This window comes from Patiria miniata, unplaced genomic scaffold, assembly GCF_015706575.1.
Source record: "Patiria miniata isolate m_02_andy unplaced genomic scaffold, ASM1570657v1 HiC_scaffold_7, whole genome shotgun sequence".
NCBI classification, from domain to species: domain Eukaryota; kingdom Metazoa; phylum Echinodermata; class Asteroidea; order Valvatida; family Asterinidae; genus Patiria; species Patiria miniata.
The window spans coordinates 39,337,712-39,355,759 of NW_024037074.1; the positions used below are offsets into that span (position 1 = coordinate 39,337,712).

At 42.7% G+C, this 18,048-nt stretch overlaps 1 protein-coding gene across 1 annotated transcript in view; it reads right to left on the reverse strand.

The window, feature by feature from the left end:
* The window catches only part of LOC119745762 (cytoplasmic dynein 1 heavy chain 1-like), a 118,599-nt gene that overhangs the window by 19,052 nt on the left and 81,499 nt on the right, over window positions 1-18,048 (reverse strand). Inside the window, exons 74-86 of the mRNA XM_038222353.1 lie at window positions 16,480-16,654; window positions 12,129-12,204; window positions 11,178-11,338; window positions 9,908-10,019; window positions 9,164-9,224; window positions 7,990-8,113; window positions 6,370-6,483; window positions 5,596-5,766; window positions 4,325-4,426; window positions 3,296-3,414; window positions 2,213-2,316; window positions 1,114-1,286; window positions 237-572 (exon numbers count right to left, since the gene is read on the reverse strand). Of these exons, the coding sequence (XP_038078281.1) occupies window positions 237-572; window positions 1,114-1,286; window positions 2,213-2,316; window positions 3,296-3,414; window positions 4,325-4,426; window positions 5,596-5,766; window positions 6,370-6,483; window positions 7,990-8,113; window positions 9,164-9,224; window positions 9,908-10,019; window positions 11,178-11,338; window positions 12,129-12,204; window positions 16,480-16,654 (1,828 nt within the window). The remainder of the gene's footprint in view (window positions 1-236; window positions 573-1,113; window positions 1,287-2,212; window positions 2,317-3,295; window positions 3,415-4,324; window positions 4,427-5,595; window positions 5,767-6,369; window positions 6,484-7,989; window positions 8,114-9,163; window positions 9,225-9,907; window positions 10,020-11,177; window positions 11,339-12,128; window positions 12,205-16,479; window positions 16,655-18,048) is intronic.

Genomic DNA, 18,048 nt, shown 5'->3' on the forward strand with positions numbered 1-18,048 from the left:
CATTTTCAATAGTTTTCTAATAATACAGAGCACGATTGCCTGAATTTTCATATTCAATTTTTTTCTTTCTATTTTGTTGTTGTTGCTAGTGGGCTTCCAGACAGGGTCAGCGGTAATAAAAAAAAAATTCTTGGGGAGGGGGGTGGGTTCGGGGGGCCAAAATAGAAAATAGGTTCAGTCAGAAATGAGAACCAAAGAAATAAAAAAAGGATGTTCTTAAGGAGAGTCGACTGTACCTTGAGTTCTTTGGCCCCGCCGCTGCTGGCCGCGGAGGCAATCTTCTGCAGCTGCTTGACTCTCTCGCTGAAGTCCGACACCCACTGGATGACCGTCAGTCCCGCCGGCACCGTGTAGCGATTCCAGCTCTTCGGTAGGATCCCCTTGGCCAGGTCCCCGATCAGCTCCCGGTCATGATTGGTCTGCTTCTTCCGTCCCTCGCACACCAGGACCACGCTCTGCATGTCGGTGCGCACGTCGCGCAGCAACGTGGCGCCGTGGTTGATCTCCCGCTCAAAGAAGCGGAAGAGCGGGTCCTTGATGTTTTCGGCGGTGCGCTTGAGTAGAGTCAACGACTGTGCAAAAATGTGGATTATAATGAAATACATTGTTTTTGGTGGGTGGGCCGTCACTACTTTATGGGGAAGTTTTTTATTGTTAGGCAAATTAGGACCGAGTTATGGGGACTTTCTGCTGTCCCCACAGCGTCTTTGGTCCCCATAGTACCATGGGACAACTCGTGTGTCGTCCCTACAACTACGAAACAAGTATGTATTTGGTACTTGGTTGGTTCTTCTCCTAAGGACTTCCACAAGGGAGTATAACTAGGAGACCAGAAACACCGGGGCAAACCCCTTCTCTTAGCGATAAGCGTTACTGGGTTCTTTTACGTGCGTTTTACAACACACGGAACCTCCAGCTTAACGTCCCATCCGAAGGACAAAGCAATAATGGTTAAGTGCCTTGCTTAAGGGCACAAGTGTCCGGGCCCGGACTCAAACCCACGCCACTGTTGCCTCTGAAACACCACAGCATGAGTCCGGTGCTCTTAACCGCTAGGCCATGACACTCCGTGCGTAGGCATGGGCTAAATTGCCACTCAAATGAGGTCTATACCTTGGGGATGATAGACATCCAGTTCTTGACGGACGTGTGTAGGATGCGCATCCATGCTGGCCTGCCATCAGACGTAGATCCCGGCCGTTTCTTCCTCTCGGAGGCTGGGGTGGTGAAATCATCCTCCTCATCCAGCATGGACATCTTGAGAAGCTTGGAGATCATACTGGCTCCTGGGCAGGGTGTTAACACAAAGTTACGTTGGCGAAGGGCAAAACCTCAAGTTGAAAAAATGTACATCTCTCAAATGCAAACTTCTATCCAACAAGTTATTGATTTCATCATCCGATACTATTTTAGATTCATAGGTGGGGGAGACAGTGTGGCGGGTGGACAATTTCCCCCCCCCCCTTTCATGTTTTAAATTTTTTTCTTTACCGCTCACTCTTGAAGACAACATTTAAAAATAACTAAATTGTAATGTTTAAATGGCGCTTTCCATCGTATCAACAATCTCAAAGCGCTTTACAATTATTACCCCGTTCATCAGGCCATGAGACCACGCGGCAGCCGATATCAGCGCTCAATCGGTCCTCTACCCTCACAGGTAACCATTCATACTTCTGGGTGGAGAGAGGCAATTGTAGTTAAGTGTCTTGCCCAAGGGCACCAACACCATGTTCCTGCCAGGGTTCGAACCCACGTACATTATACCATCCTACATGAGTCAAACACCGTAAACCACTGGAGCATGGCATTCTTGAATACCCATCTTCTGTGTTCCTCCACTTTCAGAAACATTCAGCCGCCACTGATCAGACTTCCCAGACCCAGGCAGCTTTACTGGTCGAGTGGTTAAGACGTCTGCACTTGTAAGCAGGAGGTTGTGGGTTCGAGTCCCACTCGAGTAAGATTATAAATTCATTTTCTAGCAAACTCTTGGACTTGACACCAACAAAAAATTCCACCAGACAAATCAGTGTATTCAAGGTTCAAGAAAAGCTTTGCTTTGAAAAACAGGGTACCAACTAAAAATTCCATGCAATGTGAACTTTTTTTGTTATCTGGTTCCCAGCAGATTTTTGCTTAGCAAAGAAATTTGTTAAGTAATAATTTCTGCTTCAGGAGGCTCCAATGACATTAACCCCTATAGTTTTACCTAGGTTGGTTAGCAGCACTTTCTCGGCATTGTTCGGCAGTCCGAGCCATGATGGTGTCTGGTTCTCTGGTAGTCCCTCTGCCCACTGCACAAACTGCTCACGTCTGAGTGTAAATCGAACAACATGGGAGTCAATGAGACAGTTACAACATGGCACGGATCAAGTCAGTTCATGAAAACGGGGCAGGTATCTGCAAAGTTTTGTCTTCATATTAGGGAAGGCTTCAATAATGACTATCAGCAGAGCGGGTGGAGTCTGCTGATGAAACAACTCCCCTGACTACAGAAGGGGAGAATGGTGGGCTTGTGAATCACAAAATCAAAAAAAAAAGAAAAAGAAAAAAAGAGAAAAACATAAATAAAAATAAACACTCCAAACCCCCCCCCCAAAAAAAATCCAACTTCTGAAACTTGCATTTAAAGACCCATGGTGAAGGGACACAATCATAAACGATAAAGACAAGAATGAAAAAATACAGGGCGAGTAAAAAAAAATGAAACCCAAATGTTGGGACCACTGTTTTAGTGAAGTTCTACATGTAGCACTTTCAAAATCTAGGATATGAAAGCCCCGTTCATAAGCTTTCTTTTAGTACAAGAATCATTCAAATCACTCATGTACTTTTCAAGTTACGGAATTTTAAACACACCCACCGTTTTAAGGTTCTGTCCACGGATCACAAAAAAGTTCAGTGTTCTTTCTGCAAAACGAAAACAAATCACATAGGGAAGTGTGTGAATTGTTTTCGTGTGCTGAAAGAACGCACACCTTTTTTGTGATCCGTGGACATCCGTAACTTAAAAAGTACATGAGTGATTTGAATTATTCTTGTACTAAAAGAAAGCTTTTGAATTGGGCTTTCATGTCCTAGATTTTGAAAGTGGTACATGCAGAACTTCAATAAAACAATAGTCCCGACATTTGGGTTTCGATTTTTTTTACTCACCCTGTACTCCATTTGATTTCATTCAAGAATAAGTTGGATGCTGAAATTTCGGATCCTTGATTTTGGTCCCGTTTTCACAACTTTTTTCCACCACAGCAGATCTCATTTTGGAAATATTTCCGGAGACTTTTCTTACCTGATTCCGTCGGGCATGTTGATGTTCCTGCCCTTGCCGTCGATATCCTTGATGAGAGAGAAGTCCGACTCGAAGCTGCTGACCCTGAACAGCTTGTTGACGAAGGCGGTCAAGAGACGCTGCAGACAGGGGGTTAAAAAGGTGGGCGTGTCAATCACAAGTCAATCATAAGGCAGGTCATTAGTCATGTCACAAGTTAATCACTAGTCAAATCAAGAGTCAAAACTTAACGGCAATCATTGGTCAAACACAGGTCAGGTCACAAGTCCGCCACAGGTTAGGTCACAAGTCTTGTCACATGTTAATCACAAGTCAAAATCACATGTTAGACAAAAAATCAATCCCAAGTCAAATCTCAAGTTAAACCACAAGTCAAATAAATGGTGTCAAATCACAAGTTGATTGTCAAGTAAATTACAAATTAAATCACAAAGTCAATCACAAGCCAAATCGCATGTCAGACCCAAGTCAAATCACAAGTTGATCACAAGTTAGGCCACAAGTCATGTCATACCTCAAACACACGTCAAATCTTGTGTCAGACACAATTCAATAGCAAGTCAAATTGCAAGTAAAATCACAAGCCAAATAACCCATCAAATCAGCCAGGGCCCTATTTAACAGAGCATCTAAGCACAAGACATTTCTGCCGAGAGAGCCTCCATCTTTTTCACAGAGAATTCAAGTGGTTAGCATAGTGCATAGCATTCCTAATTCTGCATAAGAATGTTTGCTGAAGCTGTGGATGATCTTGTAGTTTCTACAGAGTTTTTTTTTTCTGCTACAGTTAGCACAAATTTTCTTCCAGTCTTCAAGCAGCTCCTGATACTCCAGGGGCCCATTTCATGGCGCTGCTAAGCAGGAAATACTGCTTATAAAATTTACGTGCTAAGCATAAAATGAGCAAAGTACCAGTCAACAACAATATACATCACATGAAATTTCCCTGGTAATCTGTTTTTGCTAAGCAAATCTTTTCCACGCTTAGCACCATTCTGTGCTTACCAGCTCAATGGTATTGGATCTTACCTGGTCAAAGTCATTGTCAATGCGGCCGCCATAGATGCACTGTGACAGGAGGGTCTTGAGGGCGTCCCAGGGAACCTTGTCTGGAGGAAGATTGGACCGACCCTGCAAAGGAAGAGAGGTGGACACAATCAGCCCTGGAAACTCAAGTCATAATCTTTGGCTTTATCTCTGGGCTTTCGCTTCATGAGATGTTTAGGCCCACATTCTTTTCAATGATGGTTAAATTTATAAGAGTCCAGTGACAGTATGAACACTTGAGGGGAATTCCATGCGAAAGAGGACATGTCTGAAAAGTTGAAAATATGATGTTTCCATAACAACAAAGTAGCTTTTTGCAAAATGTCATTGGTGTTTGTAGAGAGTAAAGCTTTATCTACCACAACATAGTTATTTCATGAAATTCTTGCAGACCTTTATCAACACGTATGAAAGTCAAAACCTATGTCTGAATACGTAATGTCTGCAACTGTCATTTAGAGTGCTTATATCTCATTAATTAATTCAGCTAACACTATGTTAACCATGTCACGCTACACATTAAGGCCTACGCTAGAGTTGTACCTAATATGTAAAATTTCCTTTCACTGCAAGTAGTTTATTTTGTTTTTGAAACTGGCCAATAGGCTCTGAATGTAAGGTCAGCAATGATGGAATTGTTTGTTTGTTATTGTTCACAAAGTATAATATGCCAAAAATACATTTGCAATGCTTCACAGACGACAAAACTACAATTGGACAGTTATTCTCCAATTACCACACTTTTGTGCCTAAAGTGAATTCTTAGTAGATGTTGCAGCTTCGATCTGATCATGCTTGTTCATCTTTGACAAAGCATTTCTTGTGTCTAATTTCACACTGTTGTACAGAGCACTGTACAATGTATGAAATCCAACCAATCTCAAAGTACTATGAGTTTGATGAAGCAACTGATCCCTGGCTGTATACAATCAACTCTGTTGATACACATTCAGCCGGACGTGGCAAAAATGTTTACGTCCAACTTTTTGTATTCAGAGGAGTGCTAGTTCCATTAAAACCCTCCTACTATTTAAGAGGTCGCAATCGGTCAAAATTGTCTTCCCCCTGGCATACTGTGTACAAACCAATGGGGGTCTTGACCAATATTGACCCAAGTGATAACCAGGCTCACAATGCATGTTTCCATAGGAGGGTTAACTGAGCATGCACTGTCAGGACTGAGGCTTTATGCTCACTACAACTAGAATTTTGTTGTAACCAAATTTGTAATAACTACAGTCAGCTGTAAATACCTTAGCGGCTGTGTCAATCCAGATGTCCAATGTGTCGCAGGCACAGCGCAGGTCTGAATCGCTGAACTCATACTTCTTGGCCCAGCCTAGGGGTGAGTAGGTCAAGCGTTCCTGGACGATGGCATGGAGCCAGGCAAGGAGGAAGTACAGGCGAGCACGCTCATTGGGCGCCTACGGGAAATCAAATGATCGCCAGAATGGTAAACCGTCATTTATTTATTTAATTTTTTTAAGTTGTAGCACATTCAATGGAGCCCACTGGTTTCCCATGGGGCCCAGTAAAGAAAAGATAATAAGGAGAAATTACAGTTTTAGATGTTGGAGGCACACCCCAGAGGAACATTCTGAGGAAGACATATCGGCCCAGGCAAGAATCAAAATTGATTTAAAAATGAAATTATTCATCCAAATTTTTTGCTGTGGTAGAAATCGGCACAAAACACCATGGTGTCAGACATACTCAAATTGAGATTTTGTGTGTACTTATTATTTTTTTCAGTTTGAACAGCTGAACTGTTGACCATTCTTAGAAATAAACAATATTTCAATGAAAACAGAAAATAAACTTCAAAATGTGAATGATATACATGTTTCATTTGTGGCATTTGGATTTTTTTAAAAAGTTTTAACACTGATGTTTATAAATCTGTGGAATTGCCCAGATATAGACCGTGCCACCTGCAATGTCATGCTGACAGACAACTGAATGGCTAAACAAACAATTGTGTTATTTTGCTTTGATTTACATCATAAAACAAAGATGGATTGTCTTACCTTGTTCATACGTGACGCAGGGACGGTGCTGAATGTCTTGAGCAGGTTAGCCTTGACACCTGGTGGAGGCTCGAAGACCAAGATGCGACCAGCTCGCAGCAGGTTGACTGGAACCTAGGAGGCAATGAGAAACAAAACATCAAATATACTTGGAGAACTTTTTACTGTTCTGCACTAGGAATGACCCATAATACAGTGTTTCAAGCAAGTAAGGCTAGGTTCACACATTCCCGAATTATTGCCACGAATACCCCGATCTATCCTGAATAAAATATTCTTGATGGCATCAGAAGAAATTAGCCCCGATTCACTGTTTGTAAGAATAACTTAAGAGTGAAACAGAAATAATCAAGAACTAGGTACGAATTGGAAGCCGAATCAGATCGAACCAAACCGAATGATTGCTATTTAGTGCAGAATAAACTGAACTGTAGCGATTTTGTCAAGAATAACACATGAATAACTCCACAATTATCCAGAATGACCCAGAATTATGCCGATTTTGTGTATTAATAAGTCATTCGTATAATATTCGTACATTACCCCGATTTACCCCAACAATTTTGAACATGTCCAAAACTGTCTGGGCTCTTCCCGATCTATAACGATCTTTCACCGAACAAACAGAATCATCCTGAGGCAGCCAAGAACCATTCCCCGATTTACTCAAGAATTGCTATTCGGGGCGATTCAGCTTAAAAATCGGGAGTGTGTGAACCTAGCATTAGGTTCCTCAGAGCAGGGATGTAGTTGAGTCCCTGCAAGTCCATCACAAGTCCTCCAGTCACAATTCAAATCACAAGCTATTCAAATGAGCTTTGATAAAGGCATTCCTTTGTAGTATTTGTGATGGACTTGTGATGGACTCGACCACATCCCTGCCTCACAGGTCTTTGTTTTTTGCACTTCGATGTTGGGAAGAAGTCAGTGCAGAGTTGTGATCAAGTCAAGCACGGTACGCTCATAAGTCAATCTCTAGTCAAGTCTCATGTCAAGTCACTAGGCTATGCCTTTGTCATGGTGCATTTGAACAGCTTGTCACTGAACGTGACAGTGGATGTCTTAACTGACACGGAATAACTTGTGAGTGGCTTGTGAATCACTTATGATGATTTGTGATGGGGGTGTGGCCTACTCAAACTTGGTTGTGGTTGCTTGTGATTGACTTGTGATCGACTTGTGATTACTTGAGATTCACTTGTGAATACTTGTGATTGACTTGTGATTACTTGAGATTGACTTGTGATTACTTGAGATTGTCTTGCGATTACTTGAGATTGACTGGTGATTACTTGAGATTAACTTGTGATCACTTGTGATTACCTGTGATTGACTTGTGATTATGTGTGATTTATTGTGATTGACTTGTGATTACTTGCAATTGACTTGTGATTATTTGCGATTTATTGTGATTATTTGTGATTTATTGTGATTACTTGTGATTGACATGTGATTGTTTGAGATTGACTTGTGATTACTTGAGATTGACTTGTGATTGACTTGTGATTATTTGTGATTTATTGTGATTACTTGAGATTCATTGTGATTATTTGAGATTGATTTGTGACGACCTGAGCTAACTTTTGATTACCAACTCAGCTGACAGACGGACAAAGTTACCTTGGGGTTGATCTCCATAGTCAGGAAGAGTCTGAAGCTGGGATGCGGTGACAGACTGTGCAGCTTCTTCTCCAGTTGCACCAGCCACTGGGGAGCCAGATGCACGTTCTTCAGCATCACCCACCTGAAGAGCAAAACATGAAAAACTCATTACTGGGTGCGTTCGAGTAGCTTCCCCAAGTCAACTCGGGTAAAGGCGGACGGGTTGGCCACAAAAGCCAGGCTAAACGAACACTCACACGCCCTCATGATCCTCATGCCATACTCAAATGCATATCACACACATTAATAACTTGGGAAGAGTGTGGCCTAATGGTTAGGGTTTGTGACTCATGATCAGAGGGTCAGGGGTTCAATACAGCTGCTGGTCATATGTTGTGTCCCTGGGCAAGCCACTTCACCCGCACTCGCCTCTTTCCACCCAGGAGTATAAATGGGTACCAGCATTTGCTTGGGAGTAACCTGCAATGGACTAGCATCCCATCCAGGGGAAGTAGAAATATTCTTAGTCGTTTCATGCTACTGAAACCGGAGATAAACGCCGGCCTGATGGGCCACATTGGCTCGTGACAGACTTTACTTACATCAGTAACTTGAGGCACACGTGAAATCTGAAAACCATTAATCTCCATATGAAAATCTGGATAACCCATTAGCTGTTAGAAAGTGGAGGCACCGTCAGCCATATTAGCACTCCAAGAACAGATTTGACATATACACTTTTTACTCAACAAATTATCACAAGACATCACAAGTCAATCACAGAGTTATTCAGTCTCGTGTCAAGTTACAAGCTATTCCAATAATCTGTGGCGCAGGCGTTTCTTTCTATTTTTTCCGTGCTTCAATCCTGGCCAAATCTCGCTGGGCCCCAATCCCCCGGCCCCCGTTCAATGTTGTCTCTCATTGCGCGGTGTGTGCTCCATCAGCTGGAGAGAACAACATTGACCAGGGGAGCGGGGGAGTGGGTGACCGTGGTAGGCTCAGGAAGTGTCCCAACCATTTTGGCCGGGATTGTTGGTTTTCTTGTGTCCCAACCTGTGCTGTGATTTGTGATTGACTTGTGATTAGAAGGTGAAGACTCTCTCTGACTACAATATCGGCAGACACTGCTTCTGCGAGGCGCAGTATTTCGGTTAACTTTTAGACAAAATATGCGGGTGGGTTTGCTTACTTTCCGGTCTTGGAGGCAGAGTTGATGACCTTGTCTGCTTGACTGAAACCCTCGGCGGAACCTTAGCAAGAAGAGGAACAAATTCATTGATACGAGTTTCTGTGCTGGACACCACTTAATTATGCATCAATTCTCAGAGGGGCATTCCAGATTGGCCATAAGCCCCTCCCATCTTTGGTAGCTGCCATGGTCACCTGACCAAAAGCAGTGATCTAATTGGTCAATACGCACTGTTTGACTGACGGGCAGGAAGGGTTCGTACTAAAAAATGAGTGGGCTGAACACAATCTAACACTAGTTAGCATTGTTCAGGACAGAAACTTGCACGTACACGTACTTACAATGTGACAGAGAGTTTCAGGAGTTAATATTAAACTTAAAGTTCCCCTTTGCCTAGTCATGTTGGAGAGAGGACATCATGATTGGTATCTTGTTTTTATGAGTTTTCATACCAAACTCTGGGAACATATGAACTTGTGGACATTTTGCATTTCAGTTTCATATCTAGCCTTGGCTTCAAAATATTAGGCCCTCAGTTGGAAAGGGGGGGGGGGGGGTTTGGAAGGGGGGGGGCTTTGGCCCAAAATAGATGTAATTCAGCTTCAGAAACATCAAATCAAAAATATGGGGCAACATTTTGGAGTATTAACTGGAAATGAAGATTTCTGAATGATTCTGGGACCAGAGATAAAGCCGACGCTGGAGACGAGGCCAGGGTTCGGGGAATGGCTCCTGCCTTCTTACCGATGGCAATAGAGGACAAGCCTTTGTTGACCTCGGCCGCTAGGTCTTCCACGCGGCTGCTGGCGTCGTAACCTGGCACAGAGCACAGCAGGACTGGAGTGCTGCACTTCAACTGTGAAAAAGAAAACTCACCAGATCAGTCAAAGCTTTATTTACAAACAGTGCACAGGGACTGAATTTATTGCTGTAATATGCACCTCCATTGCAGTAATGTCAGTAAGCTGTCTGTCCTTGCTAGCCAGGGCAGCCTTACGTTGTAGGACTCCCTGGCAAACTAGGTCCAAATCTGTGCTATGTTGCTCAATATTTACAACAGCTACTTACAGGGTCAACTTTGTTAGCTAGTAGGACGCTTTTCAGGACAGTACAGTGCGCTGCCATTTAAAGGGAAAATTCAACATTTGCAAACATCAAAAAATAAAACCACCAAATTATTTTGACATACCTTGCTGGACTGTTAGTGAATGACAGTCTAAAGCATCCTGTAAAATCATGGGACCTGATACACTGTCATTTTCAAGAAAAGTTGTATTTTCGTATCAATTTCCAACGCTGGTCGGCCAACCAGCGTTGGAAAAAACTGGCTTTTTTCAAATACTGGCCCCAATTGACCATATTTAGTTAGTCCGCATTTGTTTGCAATCGATTACAAACCTAGGAACGGGTACAAGCCAGCTAGACTGGTTCCCTGACCTTACAATTTCCCATCGTCCATAAATTGTTCCGTTTCATCTTAAATTGAGTCAGGGAACCAGACTACAGGAAAATGATTGTTTTTCTTGGATGTTATAGCATCTACGACCCAAAACGTCAAAAAAGTCAGCGTACCAAATTTGCTATATATATTATCAACCCCCCAAATCCATCCATTTCAGAAAATTACAGCAAAAGCAAATGATGTATATTCCCTTTAATGGTAGGAGGTCAATTCTGGGTCCGATTTTGTAATGAGTAATCTGATTAGTCAGAAGTTATATGTTAGTCACATTTGGATTTTTTTATGAATAATTAATCTCAGGAGGTTAAAACAGGAAAGTATGGACTCGGTTTGTTCGGTTTGCCAGAAAATTCTGTTCTTACAGTAAGCGTATTTCATGGGTTATCGAGGGATTTTGGCTTATGCGCATGCATACATCCCATAACTATGGATTCTGTGCTTACTGGTTAGCACAAAATTGTTCTGCTCGCGCAGTTAGCACAGGATGATGATCGTAAGCGCAGAATTCTGTGGTTACCAGAGCCATGAAATTGGGCCCCGGTCTTCGCCTACCTCGTTCTCCACCATGTTGGATAAGTCCAGTTCTTGCTCGGCTGAGTGAAGGAACTGCTCTCCAAAGACGGCCGAGACGAAGAGTTGACAGGATGCTAAGAGACGGTCTGGCCGGAATGTCTGGATGATGAGCAGACGGTGCAGGGCCTGACCGATCGCACCTGAATGATAAATTGGCGTCAAATAAAACCATTTATGGCTTCTATTTACAATATGATTTACATGGAAAGAAAGTCACGGTTCAAAGCGCTGAATGAATATTTCATAACAAATACAAAAATCAACAAATTGGTAATTCAAAGTAACATTGCTTTCCCTAAGCTCTTTAACCCTAACTCCCTAGGGAGTGTGCAAAATCGTATTGAAATTGGAGGATTCAGGACTGTTATGGCTATTAAATTCACTTACTTTATTTTCCCTAACAATTTATTGATTTATAAGTTTTATTTCAACGGAAAGCTCCTTTTGTTCTATTTTAGGTGTCTGCAAAACAGGTTTACTCGGGGTTGGTTTTGCACCTAATGCATTATTGTCAGCCACAAAGAATTCAAGTCTGTACTTCGCCATTTTTGTGGCGAAGCTTGAAGGAGCGATTAGTGCAAATTTAATGTAAAAAGACTTCATAAAAATTTGTTGAAAATGATTGGTCATGTTAAAACCACAGCTTTATCAGTTGAGTAAGTGCACATTCTGGACACCGATTGATCCCATTCTTAATTTTGAGTGTCACTCTTTGCCCTATTCATTACAGAAGAATATCAGTAAAACAAACACAATGGGGGCCACAAAAGGTTGTTTGTGATCTGTACGGCAATGTTCGGCTGCTGATGCTCTGTACAATTCGACAACAAATTTCGCAGCTAAAGGAACGTTTGTTCTAGCCAAACATTCAGTATGGCAGTGTTAGTTATAGCGTTGTTCGATGGTACATGAGATCTGCATTCAACTTACTCAGAGGTGACACCTCCTTCCAACAGGCAGGGACGTTATTCTCTGGTCCAACACTCTCTGACCACTGGCCAAAATTCTACAGACAAAGAATAATCCAAAAAGATAGTCATCAGTATTCCAACCGTGAAATATCACGTACCAAACAATTTTGTGATAAAAAGTGTAACGAAAAGTATAGATGCAGCAGTTTTTCAAAATCTGAAACTGTCAACATAAGTATGAGAACAGTTCTTGACAATAACTTTTGCCGTCTTGGGCAACAACCCTTCACCAGCCAAAAACCACAAAACTGAGTTTGCAGAAGGAAAAGACCTTTATCAGGGTACGCCATCTTGAAAATCAAAGTGAGGCATACAACAAACATGGCGGCGTAAATAGTGTGTGCGGTGAATGAGTGACTCTCGCAAAGTGACACTAAATGGAAGGATTGTTCAAATTCCCCAAAACATCAATCAACATTCTAGGTAGGTCAAAGCCCAAATGCAGTGGCCAAACTGATGTTTCCGTGTTAGTTTAATACGTGTAGCACTGCCGTCAGATCAGAACAACGTCAAGACTTTCTTTTTTTCATTTTGTTTGTCTGCGTTATATGCCTCACTTTGATTTTCAAGATGGCGTAACCTAATAAAGGTCTACGTCAGAGCAGCAAGCATCCGTATCAGGTTGTCGTACTTACCTGAAAATTTTCCATCAGAATACCTACCATAAGCTTAATTTGTAAGGGTAGAAGTTTCAGAAGCTTTGGGATTTGCTAAAAAAAAAATTTCCCTTCAAATCTTGGATTCATGTCTGGTTTCAGGAGATTTTAGGCCCGTAACGATGGGGAATTGAGCTCAATGTTCTTCTTTAAAAAACACTGCATCCCATAAAGTCATTCCAAAGTTTAGAATTTATGAAAATAATTTTGAAGCTACCATTATCCAACCCCTTTTTTTCTGGATTTTTTGTAAAAAAAAAGCTGAGTTGACCAACCCACCTCTTTTTTTTTTAATAAAATAGAAAACGTAATTTTGTTTATTGGCCTGATCTGGAAGCAGAGATGAAGCCAGAATTGGAGATGAGAAAAGTGAGGTTTGAAAAAAAAAAAAAAAGTTGCATTTTCCGTTGGAAAGATTTTCACGGCTACTGAAGAGATTTGTGTATTTATTCCAAACCAGGGGTGCGTTTTGGCGGTCATAACCAAAAACTGGTTGTGTTGTTTCTCTTTGGTTAATTGCTTTGGGGGTTTAAGTATTGCATTGTTGTGAGTAATTCTCGTCCATTTAAAATTCCCGAAGAAATTCACCGACAAGAAACAACCGAACCAATTCTTGGTTATGACCGCCAAAACGCACCCCAATTTCTTGTAAGCGTAATCATGTTTGGTCACTTTCTTTCCCATTTTCCTCTCCAAAGACAGAATAGTACTCTCTTAAATTGACGATATTCAGTTTCATGTCAACCTCAGATGTGCAAATTGTGCAGTTACACAGTGTTACCATAGGAATGAATGCACATGGATGATGAACACTGTCTCAGGAAATAACTAGTAAAGGTAACAAAGATGGGTATTGCTCTGGGGAGGTTAGTTATGTGAACAAATCCAGTTATAACTATGTATAGACAAATTGTACATTTAACAATTGTTGACTAGTGTAATGTGGGATATGACGTTTTTAACACCCGAGGGGCGTATAGCACCCGAGGGGCATATAGCACCCGAGGGGCTATAGCACCCGAGGCGAGTAAGCACCCCGAGGGGGTTAAAAACGACATATCCCACATCACAGCAGTCAACAATTGTTTAGTTATATCGTGCCACTAAGTCCAAAAGATAAATAGTTGTAACTTACTACGTGAGAAATAAATGAAATCACTGCGATGTAACCTTTGATAACTTCATGCTTTCCTGCCGTACATGAGACAGAGCGGTTTTCAGTTTTCAGTCGCAAGCGCGAGGGCAGGCTCTACATGCGCGCGCAATGCGAGCAATTTATACGCAGCGCATTTGGAATGCAGCGCATATGGAACGCAGCGCATATGGAACCCAGTGCATATGACTTTCTACAGACTGGACACGTGGCCGCTCCAGACCAACGAAATCACGGTATCCAAGCACATGATAAAACAAAGACATTTGTTTCGCTCTAACCACAACTATTAAACCCGGTTCATACTTCACGCGAATGCGAATCGAATTTGACGTCATGAAACATTCGTTGCGAAATTCGCCCAAGTTGAAATACGTTCAACTTTTACGAATTCGAAGCGCGAATACTTGCCATGATGTCACAAATTCGCGTTCACTTTCGCGCTGAGTATGAACCGGGCTTTCAAGTCTTGAAAGACTAGCTGCTAAAAATTCAATAAAAAAAAACCCAGTAAATCCATAAATAAGGAGAAATAACGTCAGGAATTCTAGGCATTGGGGAAATAAAAGGCTGCATGCCATTGCAATGGCAAGCAAAAAAAAAAAAAACCTTCGAGAAAAAAATAAATGAAACGAAAACATGCACTGTTTGTGTACTAACCCGACGACTGCACACACCGAACATGTCTTCGGGCTGATAATTTGCATACAATGGCGTGAGAATGAACGAATACACAACATGCATGATGTTAGTAGGCAACAGTAAGACGAAATGTTGAAATAATACACGTCACACTTCAAAGCAAAAGAATATTCTAAATGACACATGATGAAACAATACATTCTATTTTCATGTTTCGAGACATTCACAAGTCAACATGCCACTATCTAAGATTACCACAGTGAAGTTATCAAAAATCACGAAAGTCTGTTTTTTTTTTAAACTTGATTATACCTCTAAAGCACAATGTTAAATGCATTACAAGTATTTTTTTGTCCAGATTGAAAAAGAAAAAGTACAGGCATCATAAAATTCAAAAGCAAATAAATTGTCTCCATCAAGACTTGATCTAGATGGTTTACAGTATAGTGTGTGAACAAGAGGCAACCACGGTTTTCAGCACGTCATCATGCACAAAACTTGACATCCCCACACAGCCATATTCCTTATGCACAACACCATTTTTGCACACTTCTGCGCACAATTTAAGTTGGAATTTTGTTGAGTGAATAACGATGATTTCATTTACAAAGCTTCTTAATTGAACTTCTCAAGGGCGGATCCAGGGGGTGCCAATGGGGGCCATGCCCCCCCCCCCAAAAAAACGACCCCAATTTTTCTTTTTTTTAAGTGACGTCACAATAAAGGCAGGCACTGTGCACACCACCTTCTTTTCCTCAAACAAAATTGGTCAAAGTGGTCAGAAATTGCCTTAGATCGCACCACAGAGCATCTAGAATCCAACAAAATTAAGCGGACCCCAAAATTTGTGTTCTGGATCCACCCTTGGAACTTCTTGAGCAGTACTGTATGTTAACAAGAATAGGCAAGTCTACTACAGCTGGCCCTAGACCCGTTGCGTCGAAAGGCATTTTCACACTAGAGCCTCTCAACCCGGGTTGAACTCAACCCTGGGCGAACCCAGAACCGCCCCGGATTGAATTTGTGATTTTTCAACCCCGCGTTCAACCTTGCATCGTTTCACACTTGATTCGTGCAAATCGAGCTTATTTCGCTCAGTTAGTACTGTTTTGAACCCAGGCCAAAGTTTCAACCCGGGTTGGAAATCTCAACCCTGGTCTAAAGCAGGCTTGAGTTCAATCTGGGTCAAAATCAATCTCAGGGTTGACGCAGGGTTGGCGGAGGCGGAGGATTGAAAATTTTCAAGTGTGAAACGGCACATGTTTTCAACCCTGCGTCAACCCCTCGTCAACCTCGAGATTTGTCTGGTGTGAAATGGCCTTAAGGGGTCTACACAGTCATCTGAGTTAAATTTTTGGGGGCAATATGAGGCTCGTGCAAGTCTAATTGACAAGTGACATTCAGTCAGTGAGATATTTACAAAGAGGACAAAGAAGAAATTAACAGGATGTTGACAATCAAGTTGAAAATTTATTATTAATCTTTAACCCTAATATACCTGAATCCATCAAAACCCACACCCCTGTTTCGGGGAATTTCGGCGGATTCAGGATACCTCCATATTGCACACACTGGGGGATTTTGATGGATTCAGGATTGGAAGCCTAGCGGTACTGCCGGATTTTGATGGATTCAGGATCTCAACAGATTTACTCCTGGCTAACTGGTGGTTTCTGATGGACTCACCGGCCACCAAAATCATTTTGCATGGCAAAATTGATAGATTTGGGCAGATTCAGGATACTTTCTAGTAAATATACCCGAGGGGTTAGGGTTAAGCAAATGATTAGTGGTACACTATGTTGCAAAATGCTTGTATTGGATCAGTAAATGCAAGTCCCAAGCTCTGCCCAACTCACCATCTTGGATTCCACAAACTGCAGCAGACCCTCGAAGGCCGGCAGCTTGGCCAGACGCAGCATGGACTCCACCTGCTCGTTGGACATGCCGGCGTATTTGGGCACCTTGGCGGTGGAGATGGTCTGCTCGGCGCCCCGGAGGAAGTGCTGGAATTCGGCGCTGTAGTCGGGCTCACTAAGGGGCGGGGAAAAATGAAAATTTGGTAAACTGGAGCAAGTTGGAGCATACACTATGGTTAAGTGAACCCTAACTGGACAAAAATGCAATAACCAGTGAAACAGTGAGAAATAGAACCACCAAAAAATTGTGCCTTTTTTCATTCATATGTTTCCTGACTGGGCTTATTTGATCAAGAGCAGTTCAAGTCAACTCCGTTCAGAATCGCATATTTATATCATGGAAATGAATAAAACTCCTGCAAACTGCTTACTGACTGGAATGACCTGAAATATACAAATAAAAAAATAGATGGCGAACCTTTCTCAGAGGTCCTGCCAGGACCAAAACGTTAGGCCACCTAATTCTTTTGATTTATTAATATCATGAATTGCAGCCGGAACTGAATGTTTAATACCACAAAAACAAAGAAATGATTAAACAAGCCACTTCACCCCACTTGCCTCTCTCTACCCAGGAGTATAAATGGGTACCAGCATTAGCTGGTGAGTAACCTGTGATGGACTGGCATCCCATCCAGGGGTTGTGCCCTTGGGCAAGCCACTTCACCACACTTGCCTCTCTCTACCCAGGAGTATAAATGGGTACCAACATTAGCTGGGGAGTAACCTGGGATGGACTGGCATCCCATCCAGGGGTTGTGCCCTTGGGCAAGCCACTTCACCACACTTGCCTCTCTCTACCCAGGAGTATAAATGGGTACCAACATTAGCTGGGGAGTAACCTGGGATGGACTGGCATCCCATCCAGGGGTTGTGCCCTTGGGCAAGCTACTTCACCCCCACTTGCCTCTCTCCACCCAGGAGTATAAATGGGTACCAACATTAGCTGGGGAGTAATCTGTGATGGACAGGCATCCCGTACGGGGGTTGTGCCCTTGGGCAAGCCACTTCACCCCCACTTGCCTCTCTCCACCCAGGAGTATAAATGGGTACCAACATTAGCTGGGGAGTAACCTGTGATGGACAGGCATCCCGTCCAAGGGTTGTGCCCTTGGGCAAGCCACTTCACCCCACTTGCCACTCTCCACCCAGGAGTATAAATGGGTACCAGCATTAGCTGGGGAGTAACCTGCGATGGACTAGCATCCCGTCCGGGGAGTGTGCCCTTGGGCAAGCCACTTCACCCCCACTTGCCTCTCTCCAACCAGGAGTATAAATGGGTACCAACATTAGCTGGGGAGTAACCTGTGATGGACTGGCATCCCGACCAGGGTTTGTGCCCTTGGGCAAGCCACTTCACCCCACTTGCCTTTCTCCACCCAGGAGTATAAATGGGTACGAGCATTAGCTGGGGAGTAACCTGCGATGGACTAGTATCCCATCCAGGGGGAATAGAAATATTCTCAGTTGCTTCATGCCACTGAAACCAGAGACAAGACCCGCCTGATG